General features: G+C 41.3%; 2 protein-coding genes across 14 annotated transcripts in view; one reads left to right on the forward strand and one right to left on the reverse strand.

Annotated features, from left to right (window-relative positions):
* The window catches only part of GPSM1 (G protein signaling modulator 1), a 242,000-nt gene extending 229,966 nt beyond the window's left edge, over positions 1–12,034 (reverse strand). For 2 of the 5 annotated variants that reach the window (XM_073640123.1, XM_073640119.1), the window contains exons 1-3: positions 11,940–12,034; positions 7,982–8,147; positions 7,818–7,893 (exon numbers count right to left, since the gene is read on the reverse strand). The gene's annotated coding sequence lies outside the window, so the exon portion shown is untranslated. Of the gene's footprint in view, positions 1–5,693; positions 5,772–7,817; positions 7,894–7,981; positions 8,148–10,129; positions 10,279–11,939 lie in introns of all 5 variants that reach the window. The other 3 variants (XM_073640120.1, XM_073640121.1, XM_073640122.1) reach the window with 3 other exon arrangements.
* A 31-nt stretch (positions 12,035–12,065) lies between these two features.
* CCDC187 (coiled-coil domain containing 187) overlaps positions 12,066–20,739 on the forward strand; it is an 82,276-nt gene continuing 73,602 nt past the window's right edge. For all 9 annotated transcript variants that reach the window (XM_073640137.1, XM_073640140.1, XM_073640139.1 and 6 more), the window contains exons 1-6: positions 12,066–12,138; positions 12,511–12,674; positions 15,733–15,794; positions 17,513–17,556; positions 19,243–19,342; positions 19,704–19,800. In XM_073640137.1, the coding sequence (XP_073496238.1) occupies positions 15,737–15,794; positions 17,513–17,556; positions 19,243–19,342; positions 19,704–19,800 (299 nt within the window). In that variant the 5' untranslated portion in view covers positions 12,066–12,138; positions 12,511–12,674; positions 15,733–15,736. The remainder of the gene's footprint in view (positions 12,139–12,510; positions 12,675–15,732; positions 15,795–17,512; positions 17,557–19,242; positions 19,343–19,703; positions 19,801–20,739) is intronic.

The raw sequence follows: 20,739 nt of genomic DNA on the forward strand, positions 1-20,739 counted from the left end.
TATTTTTGATTCGCTATCTCGCTTACCTCATGTGCAGGCATCGCAGGACCTTAGGTATCCATGGTTACGTCCACTGGTAAAGTCACAGTTAGCTAGCTAGTTGCTAGTGGTCGTAACCATGGATACCTAAGGTCCTGCGATGCCTGCACATGTGGTAAGAGATAGCGAATCAAAAATACTATACTACACTACATTTCTAATTGGAAGTATTTGCTAATATTATTATTATTAGTATAAATATAAGAAAAAAACTGGCTTCCAGGAAAAAATTTCCCCCCCAAATTTTTTTTTTTTTTTTTTTAATTGATAGAAAAATAGTTCAGATCAGTTCAGGTAATGAGATAAATTTAATTTAATTATTACTTTTGTCAGATTCAAGTTATTTCTGTGACCACTGTGGTTTTTTCTTTCATTAAAAGAGGGGTATCAACAATTTTAACTACGTGTGTAGAGGTGTTTTCAGTCATTGTACAGGAGGTGAGCTGTGACCACTTATTCTGAATGGTGGATCCTGTGTCATCTACTGTATATAGAAGTGTTATCAACAGTATGAATTTGCAGGACTCTGATTAAGCAGCCAGGTCAATATTGCATGGCCAATGGATGGGAACCCCGAGAACCACCTCTTACCTGCTAGCATCTCTGGCTCTTCTTTTGATAAGCTAAAGACATACTGATAGGGAATGTAGATTGTGAGCCCCAATGGGGACAGCGATGATGTCTGTAAATTGTCTGAATTGTAAAGCGCTGCGGAATATGTTGGCACTATATAAATAAAAAGATTATTATCAAAAGAGGAGCCGGCAGGTAGGATGTGATTTCCAGAGTTCATGTCCAGTGGCCATGGATAACTGACCTGGCCACTAGACCAGTGTTATCACTATTTATCAGTCACTGTACAGGAGGAGGAGAAGGTGAACTGTGCCATCTATTGTGAATGGTGGAGCATGTGTTACCAACTGTATAGAGAGCTATTACTCTATATCATTCTGTAATGACAATGAGACTGCTGAAAAAAATCATCTGTGCAGAGCTGGAGTTTAGTATAAGGCCTAGTAGCCAGTGAAAAAATAACAAGATTCTAGATCTGTTGAGAAAAAAAAAGGAAAAAAAAATACATGTAACATAAAACTCTGAGTTAAAAAAATAGGCAATTTGGTCATTTTCGGATGACACTTTCCCTTTAAACAGTAGGACATGCATTATTTCACCATTAGTATTGCGTATTAACATTCTTAGTTTAGAGCAGGGATGTTAAACTCAAAACACACAAAGGGCCAAAATTAAAAACTTGGACAAAGTCGCAGGCCAACTTTGATATTTATTTAAAAAAAATGTCTACAATTGAGGAAGTTTTTCCTTATCATCAAATAGAACGATGAACCCTTTAGTATGGAAACAAATTTAAAGGGGCTGTCCCATATACAAAGTACATTTTAATTAATAGATCTTAGAATAAAATAAACACGATCACAAATGGGGCATACTGGGATAATATAATGTATGTATAATATATGTAATAAAGAAAAAAAAAAAACTTTAATTAATAAATAATACAGGTAATAAAGAATGATGTCAACAAAAGCGACCCCTAAACACAGTACATTCCTCCACATGCATGGTACAATGAACCTACTGTACCCCCCCCACCTCAACCCTCACGGTAAAGTATGGTGACCCCAACACAAAATGATGCCCCAACTGTAATCCCCACATAGCCTTCCATAGAATATAATGGCCCCCACATAGCCTTCCATAGAATATAATGGCCCCCACATAGCCTTCCATAGAATATAATGGCCCCCACATAGCCTTCCATAGAATATAATGGCCCCCACATAGCCTTCCATAGAATATAATGGCCCCCACATTTAAAAAAAAAAAAAAAAATTAGCCATCTATCCTCATTCTCCCGCTGCTCTGGTCTCTGCAGCGAGTGCTCTGAATCTTTGCACTGCAGGCGTGAAATAGTGACATGATTGCGCCCACTGCACTGAGACATCAGACCCAGAGAAAGAATAATTGGGGGGGGGGGGGGGCGGGTGAGTGGACGACTCCCTCTTTCATCATTGCTTGCAACTGTATCGGTATTCAGGATGCCGATACATTTGAAAGTGCAATGCCAGGGGGTGCCGGTGTCGCAGGCCAAAATTAATCACCCTGCGAGCCAGATTTGGCCCACGGACCAGAATTTGATATGTGTGGTTTAGAACATCAATCATGCTTTGAAGTTTGCAAGGTGGCATGGTATTCTAGGTGCAAGGGGCTCCATCCTGAAAACGGCCTCATAACCGAACAGAGTCAGCAAATACAGCATAAGATGCATACCCCATCTTATGTGATATCATACAGTCTGATAGTTGTCACAGTGTTTATCTGACTGGGGGCAAAATCATTTGCTTGCAGAGCCAACTTACCTAAAAAGTCAGCCTTTTAGTCAACAATACCGTCAGCTTTGAAAAGGCTAGCCAAGCAAGCCCCTTGGGCAGCAGCAATTGGACCGTGCTAAAAGGACTTGATCTAAGGGGTAACTTCTCACTTTGCGGAGAATGACATAGCGCTGCAAGGAATCTTATAGGTCATGCAGTGCTCCTCTGGGAAATGAAATATGCAATCTGCCTCTTCAGAGAGGATGTGGATTTGAACTCTAGCGCCACCTGTGAAGACCCAGGGACTTCCGTGGGCATAACACTACTCAGACAACACAGGGTGAGGGTAAAACAGTGTGGAAATACTTTATTGAACCACCAAACAGACAATAAACATATAGAACAGTCCCAGCAAATACCCAAAATGGTGCAAAATTACAGTCCTCACCCTTCCGCTGGCCCGTCGGGAATAGAGCAGCTGCGACTTTGGGACTTCCAGGGCCAAATACCTCAACCACTCAGCAAGCAGCGCGCGCGTTTGTCAGGAAGAAAGTTCCTGGTGAGGACGATGCTGCAGGGGAGCGGGCTGAGAGGTAAGTTGTTTTTTTTATTTATTTTATACAATACACTGGGACAATGATGGGGGACAGCAATGATGAGTATTATGGGGGGAGAGCAATGATGGGGGACCGTAATGATGGGGGAAAGCAATGACCGAGGTGGTGTGGGACAGGACACTGAGGTGTGGTGTGGAAGAACAAAGATGGGAGGAGAGTAATGATGGGGGTAAGATGCCTAGGACACTTTATAATGAATTGAAAGGTGGGAGAAGACGCTGTCAGGGACTTGTAATGAATTGGGATGTGGCGGAGGATGCTCAGTACCTGATAACGTCTTCTCCCACTTCCAAAGTGTGGGGGAGACACATGTATGTATACAATATATGTGACCTTGTTATTTTCTAGGCTGGAGATCATTGTGACAAGACGAGTTGTGGCTGGGAGATGTCGACATGAAGGTCTGACAAGATGGAGAAGAAACAGCAGAAACCGACTGAGCAGATGAGATGTCAGTAGTAAGTGCCTGGATGTCGATATAATTCTGTATCTGCACTGTGTGACTTGGAGCGATAATGTTACATGTAAAATCCCTTAGGCTGCAAGCTCACATTTGTGTGAAATGTCTGTGTGCCGCCAGATTTTTTTTTATTAGACAACACAAGGACTTGTAGAGTTTTATAGATTCATTAACACATCCGTGAATATCACGGATCTGAGAATGAGGTCCGTGAGGGTCAGAGAATGTCCTGTTCTGATCCGATTTTGAGGATCAGAATAGGACATGCTCAATGCATCTGTAAAACAGGGCAGCACATTGACACTGCACACAGATGCACGAATGTAGCCTTATTATGTATAGCACAGTATATAATAATGCATGTAAAGCAGTGCAGAATATGTTAGCGCTATATAAAAATAAAGATCATTATTATTATTATATATACAGGGTGGGCCATTTATATGGATACACCTAAATTAAATGGGAATGGTTGGTGATATCAACTTCCTGTTTGTGGCACATTAGTATATGGGAGGGGGAAAACTTTTCCAGATGGGTGGTGACCATGGAGGCCATTTTGAAGTTGACCATTTTGGATCCAACTTTATTTTTTTCAATGAGAAGAGGGTCATGTGACACAAACTTATTGAGAATTTCATAAGAAAAACAATGGTGTGCTTGGTTTTAACGTAACTTTATTCTTTCATGAGTTTTTTACAAGTTTATGACCACTTATAAAATGTGTTCAAAGTGCTGCCCATTGTGTTGGATTGTCAGTGCAACCCTCTTCTCCCACTCTTGACACACTGATACCAACACCGCAGAGGAAATGCTAGCACAGGCTTCCAGTATCTGTTGTTTCAGATGCTGCACATCTCGTATCTTGATGGTATGGTGTGGTATATGGGGTACAAAGATAGTGGGGCCATTCTTCATCAATGGAAACCTCAATGCCACTGGATATCTGAAATTGCTACATGATGATGTGTTGCCCTCTTTATGCACTGAAGATGGCACGTTCCCTGAGTTTTTCCAACAAGATGGTGCACCACCACATTATGGGTGTCAGGTCCGAGCATTCCTACATGAACAGCTTCCTGGAAAGTGGATTGGTCGTCATGGGCCAGTTGAATGGCCACCAAGGTCTCCCGATTTGACCCCCTTAGACTTTTATCTTTGGGGGCATCTGAAGGCAATAGTCTATGCTGTGAAGATACGAGATGTGCAGCATCTGAAACAGATACTGGAAGCCTGTGCTAGCATTTCTTCTGCGGTGTTGCTATCAGTGTGTCAAGAGTGGGAGAAGAGGGTTGCATTGACAATCCAACACAATGGGCAGCACTTTGAACACATTTTATAAGTGGTCATAAACTTGTAAAAAACTCATGAAAAAATAAAGTTACGTTAAAACCAAGCACACCATTGTTTTTCTTATGAAATTCTCAATAAATTTGATGTGTCATATGACACTCTTCCCATTGAAAAAAATAAAGTTGGATCCAAAATGGCCAACTTCAAAATGGCCGTCATGGTCACCACCCATCTGGAAAAGTTTTCCCCCTCCCATATACTAATGTGCCACAAACAGGAAGTTGATATCACCCACCATTCCCATTTAATTTAGGTGTATCCATATAAATGGCCCGCCCTGTATATATATCTGTAGCCTTGTAGAAATAAAAGGAGGGGGGCCCATACACATTTCTTGCACAGGGGCCTCAAGCTGACAGTGCCTGCCCCTGCAAATACTAGTCTGTCCTTCTTGACCCACCAAAGAAAAACACAAATTCAAAAGTCAACAGAAAGATAATAGTGTATTTCTCCTGGCCTAACGAATTTAGACGTCTGGATAATTAAGATTAGAAGCTGTGTCGTCACTCCACCCATTGGAAGTAGCAATCCTAAAATTCACTATCAACCCTTTAACGAGCGTTGCAACATGACTTAAAATAAAAGCAAAACCAGATAATCTATTTGCAGACATGTGTTTCGGGGGATGTGCCCCTCATCAGTGCAAAGCAAGGGATGCACAAGTCACTGAATTTTCTGTCAATGTGCTGTGCCATCTGAAGTGCTGCTGAAGACATGACTACAGCGGTGACATCCTGTCAAGGCTGCAGTCAATGATTTGGCTCAGTGGTCTCATGCCATCTATATCAACATGGGCTCTGGCCAACCCCTTTTAGAACTGGATTGTTTTTTGTTTTTAATGTGTGATTGAATTGTAAGCCGGATGTAAAGTATATTAAGTAGAAAAAAAATTACCTTTTCATGTATAATTAGAAAATTGCCATTGTGTAGAGGTCATTCTGTTAGACCAGCTTACAGACAGCAGCTGGGCGGCTGAGAAGTTATAAAAAGACAGTAATTTCTTTAATAAAATGAGACGGAGAGTAACAGAGATTACTACAGATGGAGCGGCATCAATATCAGTGATGGTACCTTGAATACAAGGTCAGGTTTATAATCCCTGACCCTGTTACAAAAGTTGAAAATTTAAGCCATTAAAATCCTAAATCCAACGCTCTATATGATCAGCTTGCTTAGTATACACTTTTGGGCCGCAACATTGCCAGTGTCTAAGGATATAATCTGAACACTACATTGAGGCCACAGCCCCACTATCCGTATTCGGTCAGTATTTTTTTCTCAAGAGTGGGAGCCAAAACCAGCTGAGGAACAATCAGCGAAAAGGTATAATAGAAACAAGTCACCAATTCTGCATTTATCACCTACTCCTGGTTTTAGCTCCCACTCCTGAGAAAAAATACTGAGTAAATACTGATAGTGGGGCCATGGCCTAAAGGAAAGTATAGTGTTTTTTTCTAAATATATAAACCACCAATATATAAATATTATATAGTATATAATATTTAGACTTTGCAAAAAGTTTTTTTCTGCTTTTTTTTTTAAAGATGTTGACTGATGTCATACAGATTTAAAAATCAGCATCACACGTCAATATACACTTTTTTTTGGACCCCTAGATGAGGAACAACTGTAATATGTTGCAGATTCTCTCCCCTCTGATGCCCACTCCAAAATTTGCTGTGTATTTGTTTTGTGTAAACATATCCTAAAATGAAAATTAAGAATTTGCCATCATCTTAACACCCCTGTATAGAATGAATGAAAGTTGGAGGAATCCATCAATTTCAGAGAGACAAGTCGACCATTGATGTGCCATGGGGGTCCTCCCAACAGTCTCCTGAGAGATGATGTAAGGGAAAACAAGAATCGGGAAGTTGGAATAGCAAAGGCGATCCTTTTTTTTTTTTTTCAGGGGATGTAAACGGCTGACAGAGGTGCAAGGCTATGTTCACATGTTGCGAATTAGCTGCTTTTTTATGCATATTAAAAGCTGCACTTTACAGTACCAGCAAGAGTTATGAGATTTCAAAAATCTCATACACACGCTGTTTTATTTCCTGACAATTGGAAAACTGCTGCGTTTTTGCAAACTGCAGCATGTCACTTCTTTCAGCGTTTTTGCAACATTTTTTCACCCATAGAAAGCAATGAGTAAGAGTAAATGTGCAGAAAACACGCAGGTATCAGGTTTTGCTGCATTTTTAGTGAAAAAAAGCAAGTATAGCAGTATGTGAAACCCATTTATTTTTGTGATTTTCCCAAGTTCAAACCATAATGTCTTGGTGTCCTCAGGACCTGAGATGGCAGTTAGGATTAATATACCTTAATTAAATTACTGATGTGTTAAAGTAAACATTGGCCAGCCAAGGTGTGAAATTGAACAATACCTGACAAACTCAAGGGCTCACCAAAGTGTGAAGGTAAACAGTGTCCTACAAACTCAATGCTCTGCTGATGTCTTAGGTAAACTATTCCTGACTAATTTTACTCCCCCCGCTGTTATATTTGTAATTGTGTGTTTTTTTCTTTAACTTATATGAACTTTTTTGTTCAGAATAGTCACTATTTTTTCAGACATAAAAATCTTTTTCCACTAAATAATTTGATCAAAATGCCCTTTATTCCAAAACTGGTTTTAATGGTTTCACATATGTCTTGCATTGCTCATGCTTCTGTGGTGGAAGCAAAGCTATACTTTGCGATCCTGAAAAACGCAGCAAAACCTGCTTTTGGTCAGCAGCTTCTTTACTGCCAAGACAGCAGGATTGCCTGCAAAAAAAAAAGCAGCAAAAACACAATGTGTGAACATAGCCTAAGGCAGTGGGTTATTCCTCTCTACCTGTTGAAAACATGTACACGTGGCTGAGCCAAGAGCTCACGTGTATAGACGAGTCAGGAGGGAGAGCAGTCTGCCGAACAAATGTTTGGCCGACAAACATCTCATGTGTATGGCCAGCTTTAGTAGACTGTTACTGGAAATGCTGTCAAAATTATTTTCAGATAATAGGTTACTCTTACCTTATTAGAGCACATTTTCTTTGCAGAGATGTTCTGGTTCACTAGGATCAAGGACTGTGGTTTGATCACTTAATAGCTATGTAAAAGCATAGGAACAATATTTAGTATTCAATTGCAGAAGGATATTTAAAAAAAACTAGATGCAGTCCATGGGCAAGACATACCTGGCAAAACAGAGCCTTGTATAGGTCAGCATTGCTGCCAAGGCTACATGACAACTGATCTGTAATAGCTGCTGTTAGGGAGCTGCATTACACAACTCCACGCAGAAGCAAATAAAGTTGTCTAATTCTCCCTCCAAGGATCTGGGTTATTTCTTATGCACAAAATCTAAAGAGAAAATATTAAACATAAAGTGGGAAATTCATCAAAGGCTTTAGCTTAAAAATGTGTGCACAAACCAAAGTTTCATAAAAATATAGCAACTTTTTACATTTTTACTCTGGCACCTAGTAACATTCTTTGAAAATGTCCATAACTATAGTGGAAGCTTATCATGGTGCGGACAGCGGTGATCTATGGATCAAGACTGAAGTAAACAAAACAGGCCAATAATGAGGAATTTCCTACTAATGGGGCATGTTCACACTTCGCAGACATGCTGATGATTTTCCAGCCACATTTTCAGATGGAAAAACAGACAGTGTATTATAATAGCAGCAAAGTGGACGAGAAGTTTACAAAATCTCGTGCAAAATTCAGGATAGAAATTGATCTGTGGTGCGGATTTAAAAAGGAATCTGATTCATGCTGCTCAAACTGCACGATTGCAGCCAGGTATATATTTCTCGGAAACACTCCCGCTGACTATTCTTGTCTCCGGCTATGATCCCTGGCTAGCTCTTCTCAGCGCTTCCAGGTGATTGACAGGTCCCTAAATGCACATGAGGGAGAGACCTGTCAATCACCTGCAGCAGCTGGTGGCGGAGCTGGACTAGTCTTGTCTCTGGCTATGGTCCCCAGCTGGATGGAGCCATTTAGAAAAATATATAACTGTCTGCAATCATACAGCCAATATCTGATTTATGATGCCTGTGATATTGACAGCATGAAACAGATGACAGGTTCTCTTTAAAACCTGCAAAATAGATTTCACTCTTCAATGTCTAGAGCGAAATCCAAAACGAATCCACAGCAAAATCTGCATGATACATGAAATCCACAACATATATATTTTTGTGTCACAAGTGGATGTATCTAAAGTCTTATACATTACAAATCTTCAGACCTAAATTATGAGTCAGGATTTGGCACTGAAGGAGAGCAGTCTTTTTTTTTTTCGTCTGCTGTAATCTGTTCAGATGGCTGGAGCCCATATTATGCACATGGTATTTGCACCATATTTCAGTCTAATGATCTGTTTATTTCCCAGGAGTGGAAACTGCTTCTTCTATTCTGTTCATTGTTGATACCACAACAGGCAAACTACCAAAGCTGAAGCTGCCCATGAATTATATCATCTGTAAAGAATGCCTAAGGGCTCATGCAGATGTTTGTGCAAATTGGTCCAAGTACGGATGATCCGTGGCTCTCCCAACTCAAGCAAATCGGGTCTTAATAGCCACGACCAGTCTGTGCAAAAAACCAAAGTCATGTCCTAGTTTGGTCTGATTGTCATCAGTGATGTGAATGGAGAGCAAAGCAGGGACAGGGATGCATCTGAGTGCTGTCTACAACTACTTGGGCCTCATTCAGACATCAGTTTGACTCTCAACAAAAACAGATCGAGTTTTATCAGAGTTTGGTCAGCGTTTCACCAGTATTTTTCACTCATGATAAAAAAACAGTATATGGATGACATCCGAGTGATGTCCATTTTTTTCACAGACCCATAGATTTTCATTGCCATTTTGTACCAACACTAGGATCAATATTGGACATGTGTCCATGATTTAGCATTTGTAAAAATCATTGACGTGTACAGCCCCACAGACTGTCACAGGTATGGGTGCTGTGAAAAAAAAACTGATAGCGCTCCTATGTGAAAAACTGATGTGTGAATGAGCCCTTAAACTGGACATGACAAACTTTCTGCTGTATTAGTAAAAAAATGTGCAGTGCTGCTTTTGTTGGATAAGGGTACAATCATGTAAATCAACCTGCCGCAAGGGTCGCAATGGATCCATAAAAATTGGATGCTATACGGTGGCTCTGGATCCGATTTTTTTGCGCACCCATAGACTTGAATGGACGAATCTCATACGAAATACGGAGCAGACTAGTTAATGCTGCCAATTTTTTTTTATTTTTTTTTTGCACGTGAACAATTGGTCCTTTGAAACAAGGATGTGTGAATACTGCCCAATACCCACAGTGCGGTATCACAGCCAAATGTTGCAGCATTAATGGTAATAATCAGCAAACATGGCTACATTATATGATCACATGTCCCTTCCACATGGCACGGCATCTGCTGCAGACATCCTCCATCAGCAGTGAGGGGAGGGCGCCACCTGCTGTCCTAGGAGAGCAAATATGACATTAGATTTGCAGCAGGTGTGAGGAGAGAAGGAAATGGTCTTGTTTCTCAGGCTCTGTGCACACAGGCATTTTTAGTTTATGTGAGCCACTCCACCCTCCCCCCCTCTCAAAAAAAACACATGAAAAATAACAAAAAGTGCTTAGAAGACATTTTCCACTTGAAAAACTCGTTGGATTTGTCCTCCTCAAAAAACTGTGTGAACAATGGCCTAATAGAGGACAACCTGCCATTGTTCTCTACTGAAAAGCGGAGGCGAGACTACAACCCCCAGCATTCACAACAGCTTTCATCGCCACGTGCTGGAAGTAGTAGTTTCCACACAGATTTACAACAGATTACTGACAGCATGCTGAGAGTAGTAGTTTTACCACAGATCACTGACAGCATGCTGAGAGTAGCAGTTTTACCACAGATCACTGACAGCATGCTGGGAGTAGTAGTTTTACCACAGATCACTGACAGCATGCTGGGAGTAGTAGTTTTACCACAGATCACTGACAGCATGCTGGGAGTAGTAGTTTTACCACAGATCACTGACAGCATGCTGGGAGTAGTAGTTTTACCACAGATCACTGACAGCATGCTGGGAGTAGTAGTTTTACCACAGATCACTGACAGCATGCTGGGAGTAGTAGTTTTACCACAGATCACTGACAGCATGCTGAGAGTAGTAGTTTTACCACAGATCACTGACAGCATGCTGAGAGTAGCAGTTTTACCACAGATCACTGACAGCATGCTGAGAGTAGTAGTTTTACCACAGATCACTGACAGCATGCTGAGAGTAGTAGTTTTACCACAGATCACTGACAGCATGCTGAGAGTAGTAGTTTTACCACAGATCACTGACAGCATGCTGAGAGTAGTAGTTTTACCACAGATTACAGATAGCATGCTGAGAGTAGTAGTTTTACCACAGATTACAGATAGCATGCTGGGAGTAGTAGTTTTACCACAGATCACTGACAGCATGCTGAGAGTAGTAGTTTTACCACAGATCACTGACAGCATGCTGAGAGTAGTAGTTTTACCACAGATCACTGACAGCATGCTGAGAGTAGTAGTTTTACCACAGATCACTGACAGCATGCTGAGAGTAGCAGTTTTACCACAGATCACTGACAGCATGCTGAGAGTAGTAGTTTTACCACAGATCACTGACAGCATGCTGAGAGTAGCAGTTTTACCACAGATCACTGACAGCATGCTGAGAGTAGCAGTTTTACCACAGATCACTGACAGCATGCTGAGAGTAGTAGTTTTACCACAGATCACTGACAGCATGCTGAGAGTAGTAGTTTTACCACAGATCACTGACAGCATGCTGAGAGTAGTAGTTTTACCACAGATCACTGACAGCATGCTGAGAGTAGTAGTTTTACCACAGATCACTGACAGCATGCTGAGAGTAGTAGTTTTACCACAGATTACAGATAGCATGCTGAGAGTAGTAGTTTTACCACAGATTACAGATAGCATGCTGGGAGTAGTAGTTGTATTACAGATTACAGACAGCATGCTGAGAGTAGAGTATTAGTGGTTTCACCAGTTACAGTTACTGACAGAATGGTGGGAGTATTCGTATTTACCACAGATCACTGACTGACACACAGGTAAGTGAGGCGTATCACATGTCTCACCTGACAGATAACGGAGGACGACGCTTTACGTCCGCACAACTGCGCAGCTTCCCGCCTAAACTTCCGCCTGAGAACTAGCCCCGCCCTCAGCACCTGCCGGCCCCGCCCTCAGCACCTGCCGGCCCCGCCCTCACCTGGTAGGCCCGCCCCCAGTGGCCGCGGTCTATTGTGGCGGTGACGTCCCGCGGCTCCGGTGCCGGTGAGTCCTGTCCGCACAGCACATGTACATACACGGTGTATACACCGCCTCACAGCTCTACCTACAGCAAGAGGATAGGGACAATGGGAAACCTTGTGTGCGGGTGTGACTGCTGGCCGCAATACACTAGGAGGCTGCGAGGAGAGAAATAATAGCGCTAATGTGTCTGTCCCAGCAATAATAATGATACAAGTAATTGTGGAATAAATGTGCTACACTAACCACAATAATATAGAATACATTGACATTATTTCTATGAATATGTTAGAATAATATTGTACATAATATTATTATTATCATTAATATAATTCCAGGCTCCGGCTTCTGTTTGGACCTTTGTGACATTTCTGATATTTTCTTGTCTTTTCCAAGCTCATATTTTGCCTCAACCTGAAAACTTCACCCAGAAGTAATGGAGTGATGGGCGAGCCCTAACACAACCAATTTTAGGACAAAGGATTAAAAACTATATATATTTATATAGTTTTGCAGCATCTGAACGGACCCTCAGGGCAAGTTCCCACCATTAGTACTAGGTGAGTTTTATATTTTAGTGCACCCCCCCCCCCTCCCATCCTTTCCCGCGGGGCGTTAGGGTACAGTCACACATAGCATCTTTGATGCGTTTTTTTTTTCTGCATGAAAAACCCAGATAATGGCCATAAAACATAAATTATCTGCAATTTTTTTCATTATTTTTTTTTTAAATGTAATAAACTGTAAGGAAATACATTCTAGAAGTCTCATTTATTTTGCCGTTACTGTAAAATGCTGTTTTTTTTCCAGTGTGTAAAAAAAAAAAAAAAAAAAAAAAAAAATGCAACATGTGAACAAGGCCATGCAGTTCCAAAAAATAGATGACATTTACATAAATCTAATACCCACTGCGCTTTTTTTTTTATACACAGCATAAACTGATCCGCGGTGCAATGTTGAAATTCGCATCACGTCAGCTTTTCTTGCGTTGCATGTTTTATGTACGGGTTTTGCCTATACTATACACTTGAATTAGATGAGGAAAATATAGATATAAAAAAATGCACATAGGTTTTTATTGTTTCCACAACAGAAGCGCAGTAAAGAGCTGGACTACAGGGAGAGAAGCAGGACAAACTTCAAAAAGGGCCAAACCTGATTGCATAGCAGAATAAACAACAATACAATGACAATACAATACTGGATGATTCCCAAGTCGTGGGGCATGACAAGGAAGTTTCCAAAACAAAGTAGTTTTATTTCAAACGTCAAAAAAAAAAAGCAGTAGGGAAAAAAAAAACTGTAAAAAAATATATATCACGGTCACAATGCGATCCTTTGCTCTTCTATATGGCTGCAATGTATCAGCGGCACCGAGTGAATTCAGGTGTGTGACCTCTATTGTAGCCTTATGGGGATGAATGGGTGTAGCACATCTGTTGAATTGACCCTCCCCTCCAAAGTAATCTGGATTAAAACATTTGTGGACCCCCAGGATTGGATGAGAGCAGAGGTAATTAGGAAGACTAAGAAAACCAGTATGGGAGGCTATGAATAGCACTGCATGATGGGTACACTCGGCACTCTGTTAGGCTGGCTGGAACTGTATGCGGGGGCACTGTGACAGGCCTTGCTTGTGTTGGCATATGCCCTTCCTTTTTTTTCTTTGCAGTGTCAGCATTATGGATGACTAACAAACAAAGCAGCTCACTGTAACGCTAAGCATGCGAACATGAAATATATGAAATTTGAATAGCATTACTGGTCTAGAAAATAGAAATAAATGATTAGTCTTAGCGCATAAATTGGCCAATTCATGTGTAGCTGGTAGCCGCGATAAGGCGTCTCTCAAAATACCAGGAACCTGCCTGTGTGAACTCCTCTCTAAGAGACATAAGCTGTTTGTGTGTGGGAAAAGCAATTTCCTGCTGCAAATAAAACCACCTGTGGCCTAGAGGCGGAGGGCTCAGTCAAAGCTTATACATAGAAACAGAAAAAACTGACCTGCACTTCCAAAACAAGAAATAGGTGTGAACAGGTGCTTACTAGGAGCAGCTACCTCCATATACAACTAACAAACAAAGCAGCACACTGTAACCCTAAGTATGCGAACATGAAATGGCCAATTCATGTGTACCTGGTAGCCGCGATAAGGCGTTTCTCAAAATACCAGGAACCTACCAATTTGAACTCCTCTCTAAGAGACTAAGGCTTAGTGCCCACGATGCAGAAATGAAGCAGACATTTTTCTGAGCTTTTCTGCATCTCCTTTGCCGGAAAACTCATGCGGATTTTACATGCGTTTTTGACGCTTTATTGCATGTGGATTTGCCATGCGTTTTTCCAATGCATTGTATAGGAAAATCCGCATGCAGAAATGCACAAGAAATGGTCATGTCCGGATTTTTTCTGCAACTAAAATCCGCGCAGAAAAATTCCTGACCATGTGCACAGAACTTGAAGAATGTCATAGGAAGTCATGGGATAAGGTATGCAATGCTTTTCTGGTGCGTTTCCACACTGCAAATCCCCACCAAAAACGCATCGTGGGCACACAGCCTTAGTCTGCTTGTGTGTGGGATAAGCAAGGTCCTGCTGCAATTAAAACTGCCTGTTTCTAAGCACTATGGATGATATTTTATGAAAATTCATGTGTATCCTGCAGAGAAAACCTGCAGCAAAAGGGGTGACGTTGGCAACATACCTGCAGCATTCACACAATGGAAGCTGTAACATACACTATGTGACAACATGTCCCCAAGAAAAAAACAGCCAAAAACCCGGCAAAAAAAGGTGCAAATGCAATAATGAATCTGGCCCTAAATATCCACAATTGGTTAGTGGGTGCAGGGGTTGTATTCACACCTGGGTCTTTACCCTAGAGGGGCCAAAAAAGTTGTTTTGGCCCATATTAAAAAGAACAATACAGTTAAAGACGCCTTATAATCAGGGGCTTTTTTTGGATATGTGCAATAAGGGGTAAAATGCCTGACAAATATGCAGTATTTTTTTTTTAGCTTTTTGATTTAGAGGAGGGGGAATCAGCTATGTATTTTCATTTCTGCATGATTGATCTTTAGGCTACGCATTGCAGATCTTGCTGCGGATTCAGTATGGATTTGTGGCAAATTTTTCAGGTGGAAAAATCCATGACATGTGGACCTGGTCTAAGGTGGGGCACTAGGACCTGCACTGTAGGGATAAGCACTCTGACTCGATGGAAAGTAAAAATAAAAATCCAACATGCACCATACCCCCCTCTACTAAGGTATTGGGGGGGATATCACTATTATTGTCCCAATAAATATTAGATGATCCAATGCATATAACATGGAGAATAAAGTAGAGATTTTTCTGGCCTTTCCGTCACATTGCGCTGTATGGCTGATAACAGGGAGTAATAGATTGCAAGAATAGCTTTTGAGCCTCCAGGTGTGATGGTGTATCACGGCTAAGTAGTGGGATAAGATTTCACTTTGCACTCCTGTAAAAGTTTGTGAGAAAGTTGGCGACTTGTCAAATGTCTGTAGCTGTGGAGACAATCCGTGCACAAACACACGCACAACGGAGAGAGATTAGACCAACGGCACAAAAGTCAGCGACTTCTCTATTCTCTAGGATCATGTCTTCAAAGGAGGACGGCGACAGGTCTGCCCTGGAGACATCTAGACATGTGCAAGGTGAGTGTAAAGGAAGGACAGCCACTGCCATGTGCAACACACGGCCACCGGCAAAAATGAAGTGGACCCAATATTGCCCCGATCAAATTTTCATTTTTGCATGTTTTCTTCCCCTTTCTTTCAAGAGCCATAACTTTCTTTTATTGTTTTCTTCCTTTGAAATTTCAGAATAAGCACTTGTATTTTGCAGGATGAGATTTTTTTTGAATGACTCCATTCATTTTTACAATATAGTATATTAAAACTGGAAGAAGACCATGGCCCCATTATCAGTATTTGGTCAGTATTCAGTCGGTATTTTTTCTCAGGAGTGGGAGCCAAAACCGGACGAGGAACAATCAGAAAAAGGTATAATAGAAACAAGTCAAAATTCTGTTTTTGGCTCCCACTCCTGAGAAAAAATACTGATCAAATAGTGGGGCCGTGGCTCTTCTTCCAGTTTTAATATACTTTATTGTAAAAATGAATGGAGTCGTTCAAAAAAAATCTCATCCTGCAAAATACAGTGTATGTCTATATATAGTTATTTATGTGTATAATTACATACACATAAATATATAAAAATAAATATATAATTATAAATTTAACCACTGTCGTGTGTATATATATAATGTTTAAAAAAAATTGTAACTTCGTAAAAAAAAAATGAAAAACTTTGCTTTTGTGTCGCCATAACTTTTCTATTTTCTGCCGATGGATCTGTGCAAGGACTTGTTTTTTGCATAGGGTGTTTGTAGTTTTTAATGGTGACAATTTCGGGTACATACAAAGTTTAGTTCACTTTTTATACCATATTGTGGAATACGAGATGACTGAGAAACACCAAATCTGTAGTTTCATTTTTAACTTTTTTTTTAATTCTTTCTTTATGCGAGAAACAAGAACAAAAAAGGAAATTGCTTTTAGTGTTTCATAGATCGTACGTTTATGGGCGCAGCTATAGAAAATATTTATTTTTGGTTTATTTTATTTTTTTTATATTTGGATTGGGAAAACCTTTTTCTATCATATTTTGTTCTTATAGTTAAAACCTTTTTTTTATTCACTTTTAGATTTTTTTTGTGTGATCATTTTAATCATTTGTTCTATATACTGCAATACCCCAGCATCATGTTGTGGAAGAGTTGATGGGTGTGCGAACAGGCACAATATAGTTTGCACCCATTTAAATGCTGCTGTCAGAAATTGGACTGGTGGCGGCTGTATAACATAGCCGGCTATGCAGTGTATGAAGCGGGCTCAGCTCCTGAGCCCTCTCCATATCCATGCACCCGATATGGGACATATCAGTTTGTCCTATAACGGGAAGGGGTTAGAGCGCCATTGCCATGTGTCAGTGGTGCTTTCAAAAGGTTGTCTGCCTTGGAGAATCAACTAGAGTCCCCTAAAGAAAGTTCAATACTTTTAGGACCTACAGTGATCAGTGTGTGGGAACCCAGTTCAACTATTTATTTTCCCTGCAGCTCCCCCACAGGCTAACTGGAGCATTACACACTGTTCCCATTGAAGTAAGTAGGCTGTCCATGTATTGTATGTGCGCTAGGTTTTTCCGAGTGAGACGTGGTCTTTGTAGTTCCTCACCATTAACTGCACTCCACTTCCTCAAGGAGGCTCTGTCGCAATTTCCATCATTTCCTGGACGAAAAATAACTTTTTTTCATCAAAGCGATGTGATTTTAAAATGTATTTATTGACAATTTTTTTTTATTATACTTTAGATGTATCTCGTGCTTGGGACAGTCTTTTAGAAGCCAAACATGTGGTAAGTAAAAGTCATGGAATGTTCAGTCATTTATTTACTAAATTGGTATATAAGGAGCGCTCCGCTTTGGACAATCCCTACTTGTTAGAAGGGTCCTTTGACAATAGGCTGATCACACTCTGTCTTCCTCAAGAAACCCCCAGCAATCAGCTGTGAGAAAAGCTGGCAGTAAGGGTTCAATTTCACTGTATGCGGAGAGTTGTAGGAGAGCACAGTGCAGAGTTTGTCATATTGGTGGCTGCCTATGCAGAGCACTAGAGTTGAGATGAGCTTGTCATCGGCTGCTATGCTTTACATAGGCTGCAACCTAGATGGCAAAGCCCACTTTATCATACGGAGAGCTTTGTTATCTAGTTCTCTGCCTATGCCGTGCGCAGCAGTTGAGAGGAAATATATGTGTTACTCCATAGTAATCGGAAATCAGACAAATGTGTATAAGACATAAATGTTTTATTGAGGAAGACAACTACACAATAAAAATTAAAAGTTAATAATTTAAAATTTAAGAAGCAATGCAAACAAGAAGAGGTAGATGAGAGATATAAAATAATTAAGATAAGAAGACAATACAAAGAGTAGCCACCGGATGGCAGAATGCTACCAAGGAATGATGATTGCAGGTGTGTATATGCATATATGTGTAGCCACAACCTTCATTACAATGCAGTGTTGAAGGATAGAGCTATAGAAATTTTGTGCAATGTAATACACAAAATTAAATTAGTAGTAAAGAGATAATGATACATTTTAGTCAGACATGCCCAATAATAAAAACAGAATGTGTCACAACATCGACCTCCACCTTAGACCCATACCCGCATTTCGACCCTACTTCATCTGGGGCTCAGAGGTGGAGGCGAGGAGGTGTCTTAAATAGTAGCGAAGATGAGTATATATAAATGGGGAGAGGTCAACAATACACCATTCACTAAGTATATCAATTATTAGTGGGTTCTAGGTCCTGCATTTAAATAATCATAAATGGCATAATCTCTCTTTGCCTTAGATATAAGTGAAGATGCGCTGATAGGTCAAAGCAAACAGTATAGCAGTTGAGATTAGTATGTCATCGGCTGCTGTGCTCTGCATAGGAACCTGTGGCGCAAACTTCTGGCTGATAAAATCATCTAGTTCACCAGCTGCCAGGCGGGCACATCCTGTGTTTCTGCACTGCTTCAAGGAAGGTTGGAGAAATTTTGTGCCCCCATAGAATTTGGTGCCGCTCCTCCCACTTTACGCCACTGCCTCCACCATACACTGTACCATAAGACTTAAGATCTCAATAGAAGCCATGCTGCAAGGCAAAGGCCAGTGTCGCAGCGGCAGTGGTCACCATGTGGTAGGTGGTCCATCTAATAGAGCATGGGCCCAGTACAGATGTTCGTGGGGACGTAGCAGTCGGCTTATATACTTTGATCAAAACGTAAAACTACGTGAAAATTTAGCTTAGCCGCAGTGAATAAATGTATAATATTTGCATATTATACATCGTCTTAAATTGAAAAAGCAAAATATCCTATGGTGAATTTACATGTTATTTTTTGTTTGTTTTTTTACCTTTTTTTTTTCCCCTCCAAAAAAAGAAGAAAATACATTTATTTTCGGCTGGTCTTAAAAGGTTTCAATTTATGTTGCCAAAATTGTAAAATTATTTTACGTCATGCTTTTTTTTTTTTTTTTTTTAAGTTACAGAGAATAGAAAATAAGGTTGATATTCAGAATCGGCCCCGTAACCAGGCGCACAAGGTGCGGCGGAGGTTACAGCTTGAAAGAAGTTCATTTTCTGGTAAGTGACGGGTCTCAAAATCTTAAAGGGGATTTCCATATTACTCTTTTAATGACAAGTCCACAAAAAAAGGGGAAAGGGAATTATGCCTTAAATTGATAACTTTATAACTCTGATCCTCGGGGCTGCAGATATTGATTGGGTGATACAGGTACCACAGCCGCAAGAGAATGTTATTTACTGAGGCGATCGGCCAAGAATTGTGTAGTAGATAATGCAGAAATAGATCTGCTGCCACATTGTGTAAGCGGGCAAGCTGGGACGTGCCCTGAGATATGGGCACAGGATGAAACGTAGCCGTAAGGCGGCTGAGAGGGGCTGCGAGACCCAAGGATCAAACTCAGATATGTTCATTGTCCAGATCCAGATTCCTGCTCTTCGAAAATCAATGATTCCTCACTTGAAAAGAGAGTGCAGACCTACGAGGGGAGACCTGACGAGACCTTTACGTTATACAGGTGAGAGTGTTATGATACTGTGCATTGAGATTATCCATTGTGCCCATCTTAAAGTCAAGTCCTTCTTAAAGGGGTTGTCCAGGATATGTCACCATTATCAGATTTTCAGACCAGTGTGGGTCTGACACTGGACATCCCTACCAATCATTACCAGCTTCTCTGCAATCAGAAGTACAGGGTGTTCAGAGCTATTGACGCTCCCCCAGAGCCGTGGGGTACTCGGCAGCCGAGCCTCTGGATGCCGGTGGGGAATATCACGGTGACTGGCCCGGTCCGTGGCCCAGGGCGGTCAACGAAAAGGGGAATTATTTATAGGGGATTTGTAAAGTGTTCGTGATGCCACCTGTGGAATGCGGCTAAAGGGAGCCGCCGCTGCGGAGCAGTCCTCTGAGGCAGATGTTAGGGCAGCTTATGATGGAACGGCTCCCCACAGGTGGAGCAGCAGGCCTCAGGGCAGTGTAGCAAGCGAGAGTGTGCTGGGAGTTGTAGTGCAGGGAGGGAAAGATGGCGCAGCTGAAATAATGGACGGAGGCAGTACGGTGCAGTCATCCGAGTCTTTACTCACAGTTCTTATGACAGTTCCACTGGTGCACTGTACAGTTGTCGGCCTCCCACGTCGCGCTGCGTTCACCAGGTAGGGGTTCAGCTCTTCCTCAGGCTGATTAGGAGTGCCTGACTTAACCCTGCTTTCTTGTGTTCCTCACTAGACCGTCTTCACGCTGGGTCTTCTCCCTCCTGCCCTGCGCTTCCCCACTCTCAATCCCGCTCGGGTGCTCTGAAGTCCCTCCTATCTTTCTGGAGTTCCCTGACCTGCTTGACCCTCACGGGGATTAGAATAAGGCTACGGCAACTGGTCTATGAAAGCCAGAAGCCTCCTGTTTTTCCAGCCGAGACTTGAAGTTACACGACTGGTCCAGGGGCCAGTCCCCTTCTTGCGGC

This window comes from Phyllobates terribilis, unplaced genomic scaffold (genome assembly GCF_046119375.1).
Source record: "Phyllobates terribilis strain yellow unplaced genomic scaffold, ASM4611937v1 Scaffold_7__3_contigs__length_470593459, whole genome shotgun sequence".
Classification (NCBI taxonomy): Eukaryota; Metazoa; Chordata; class Amphibia; order Anura; family Dendrobatidae; genus Phyllobates; species Phyllobates terribilis.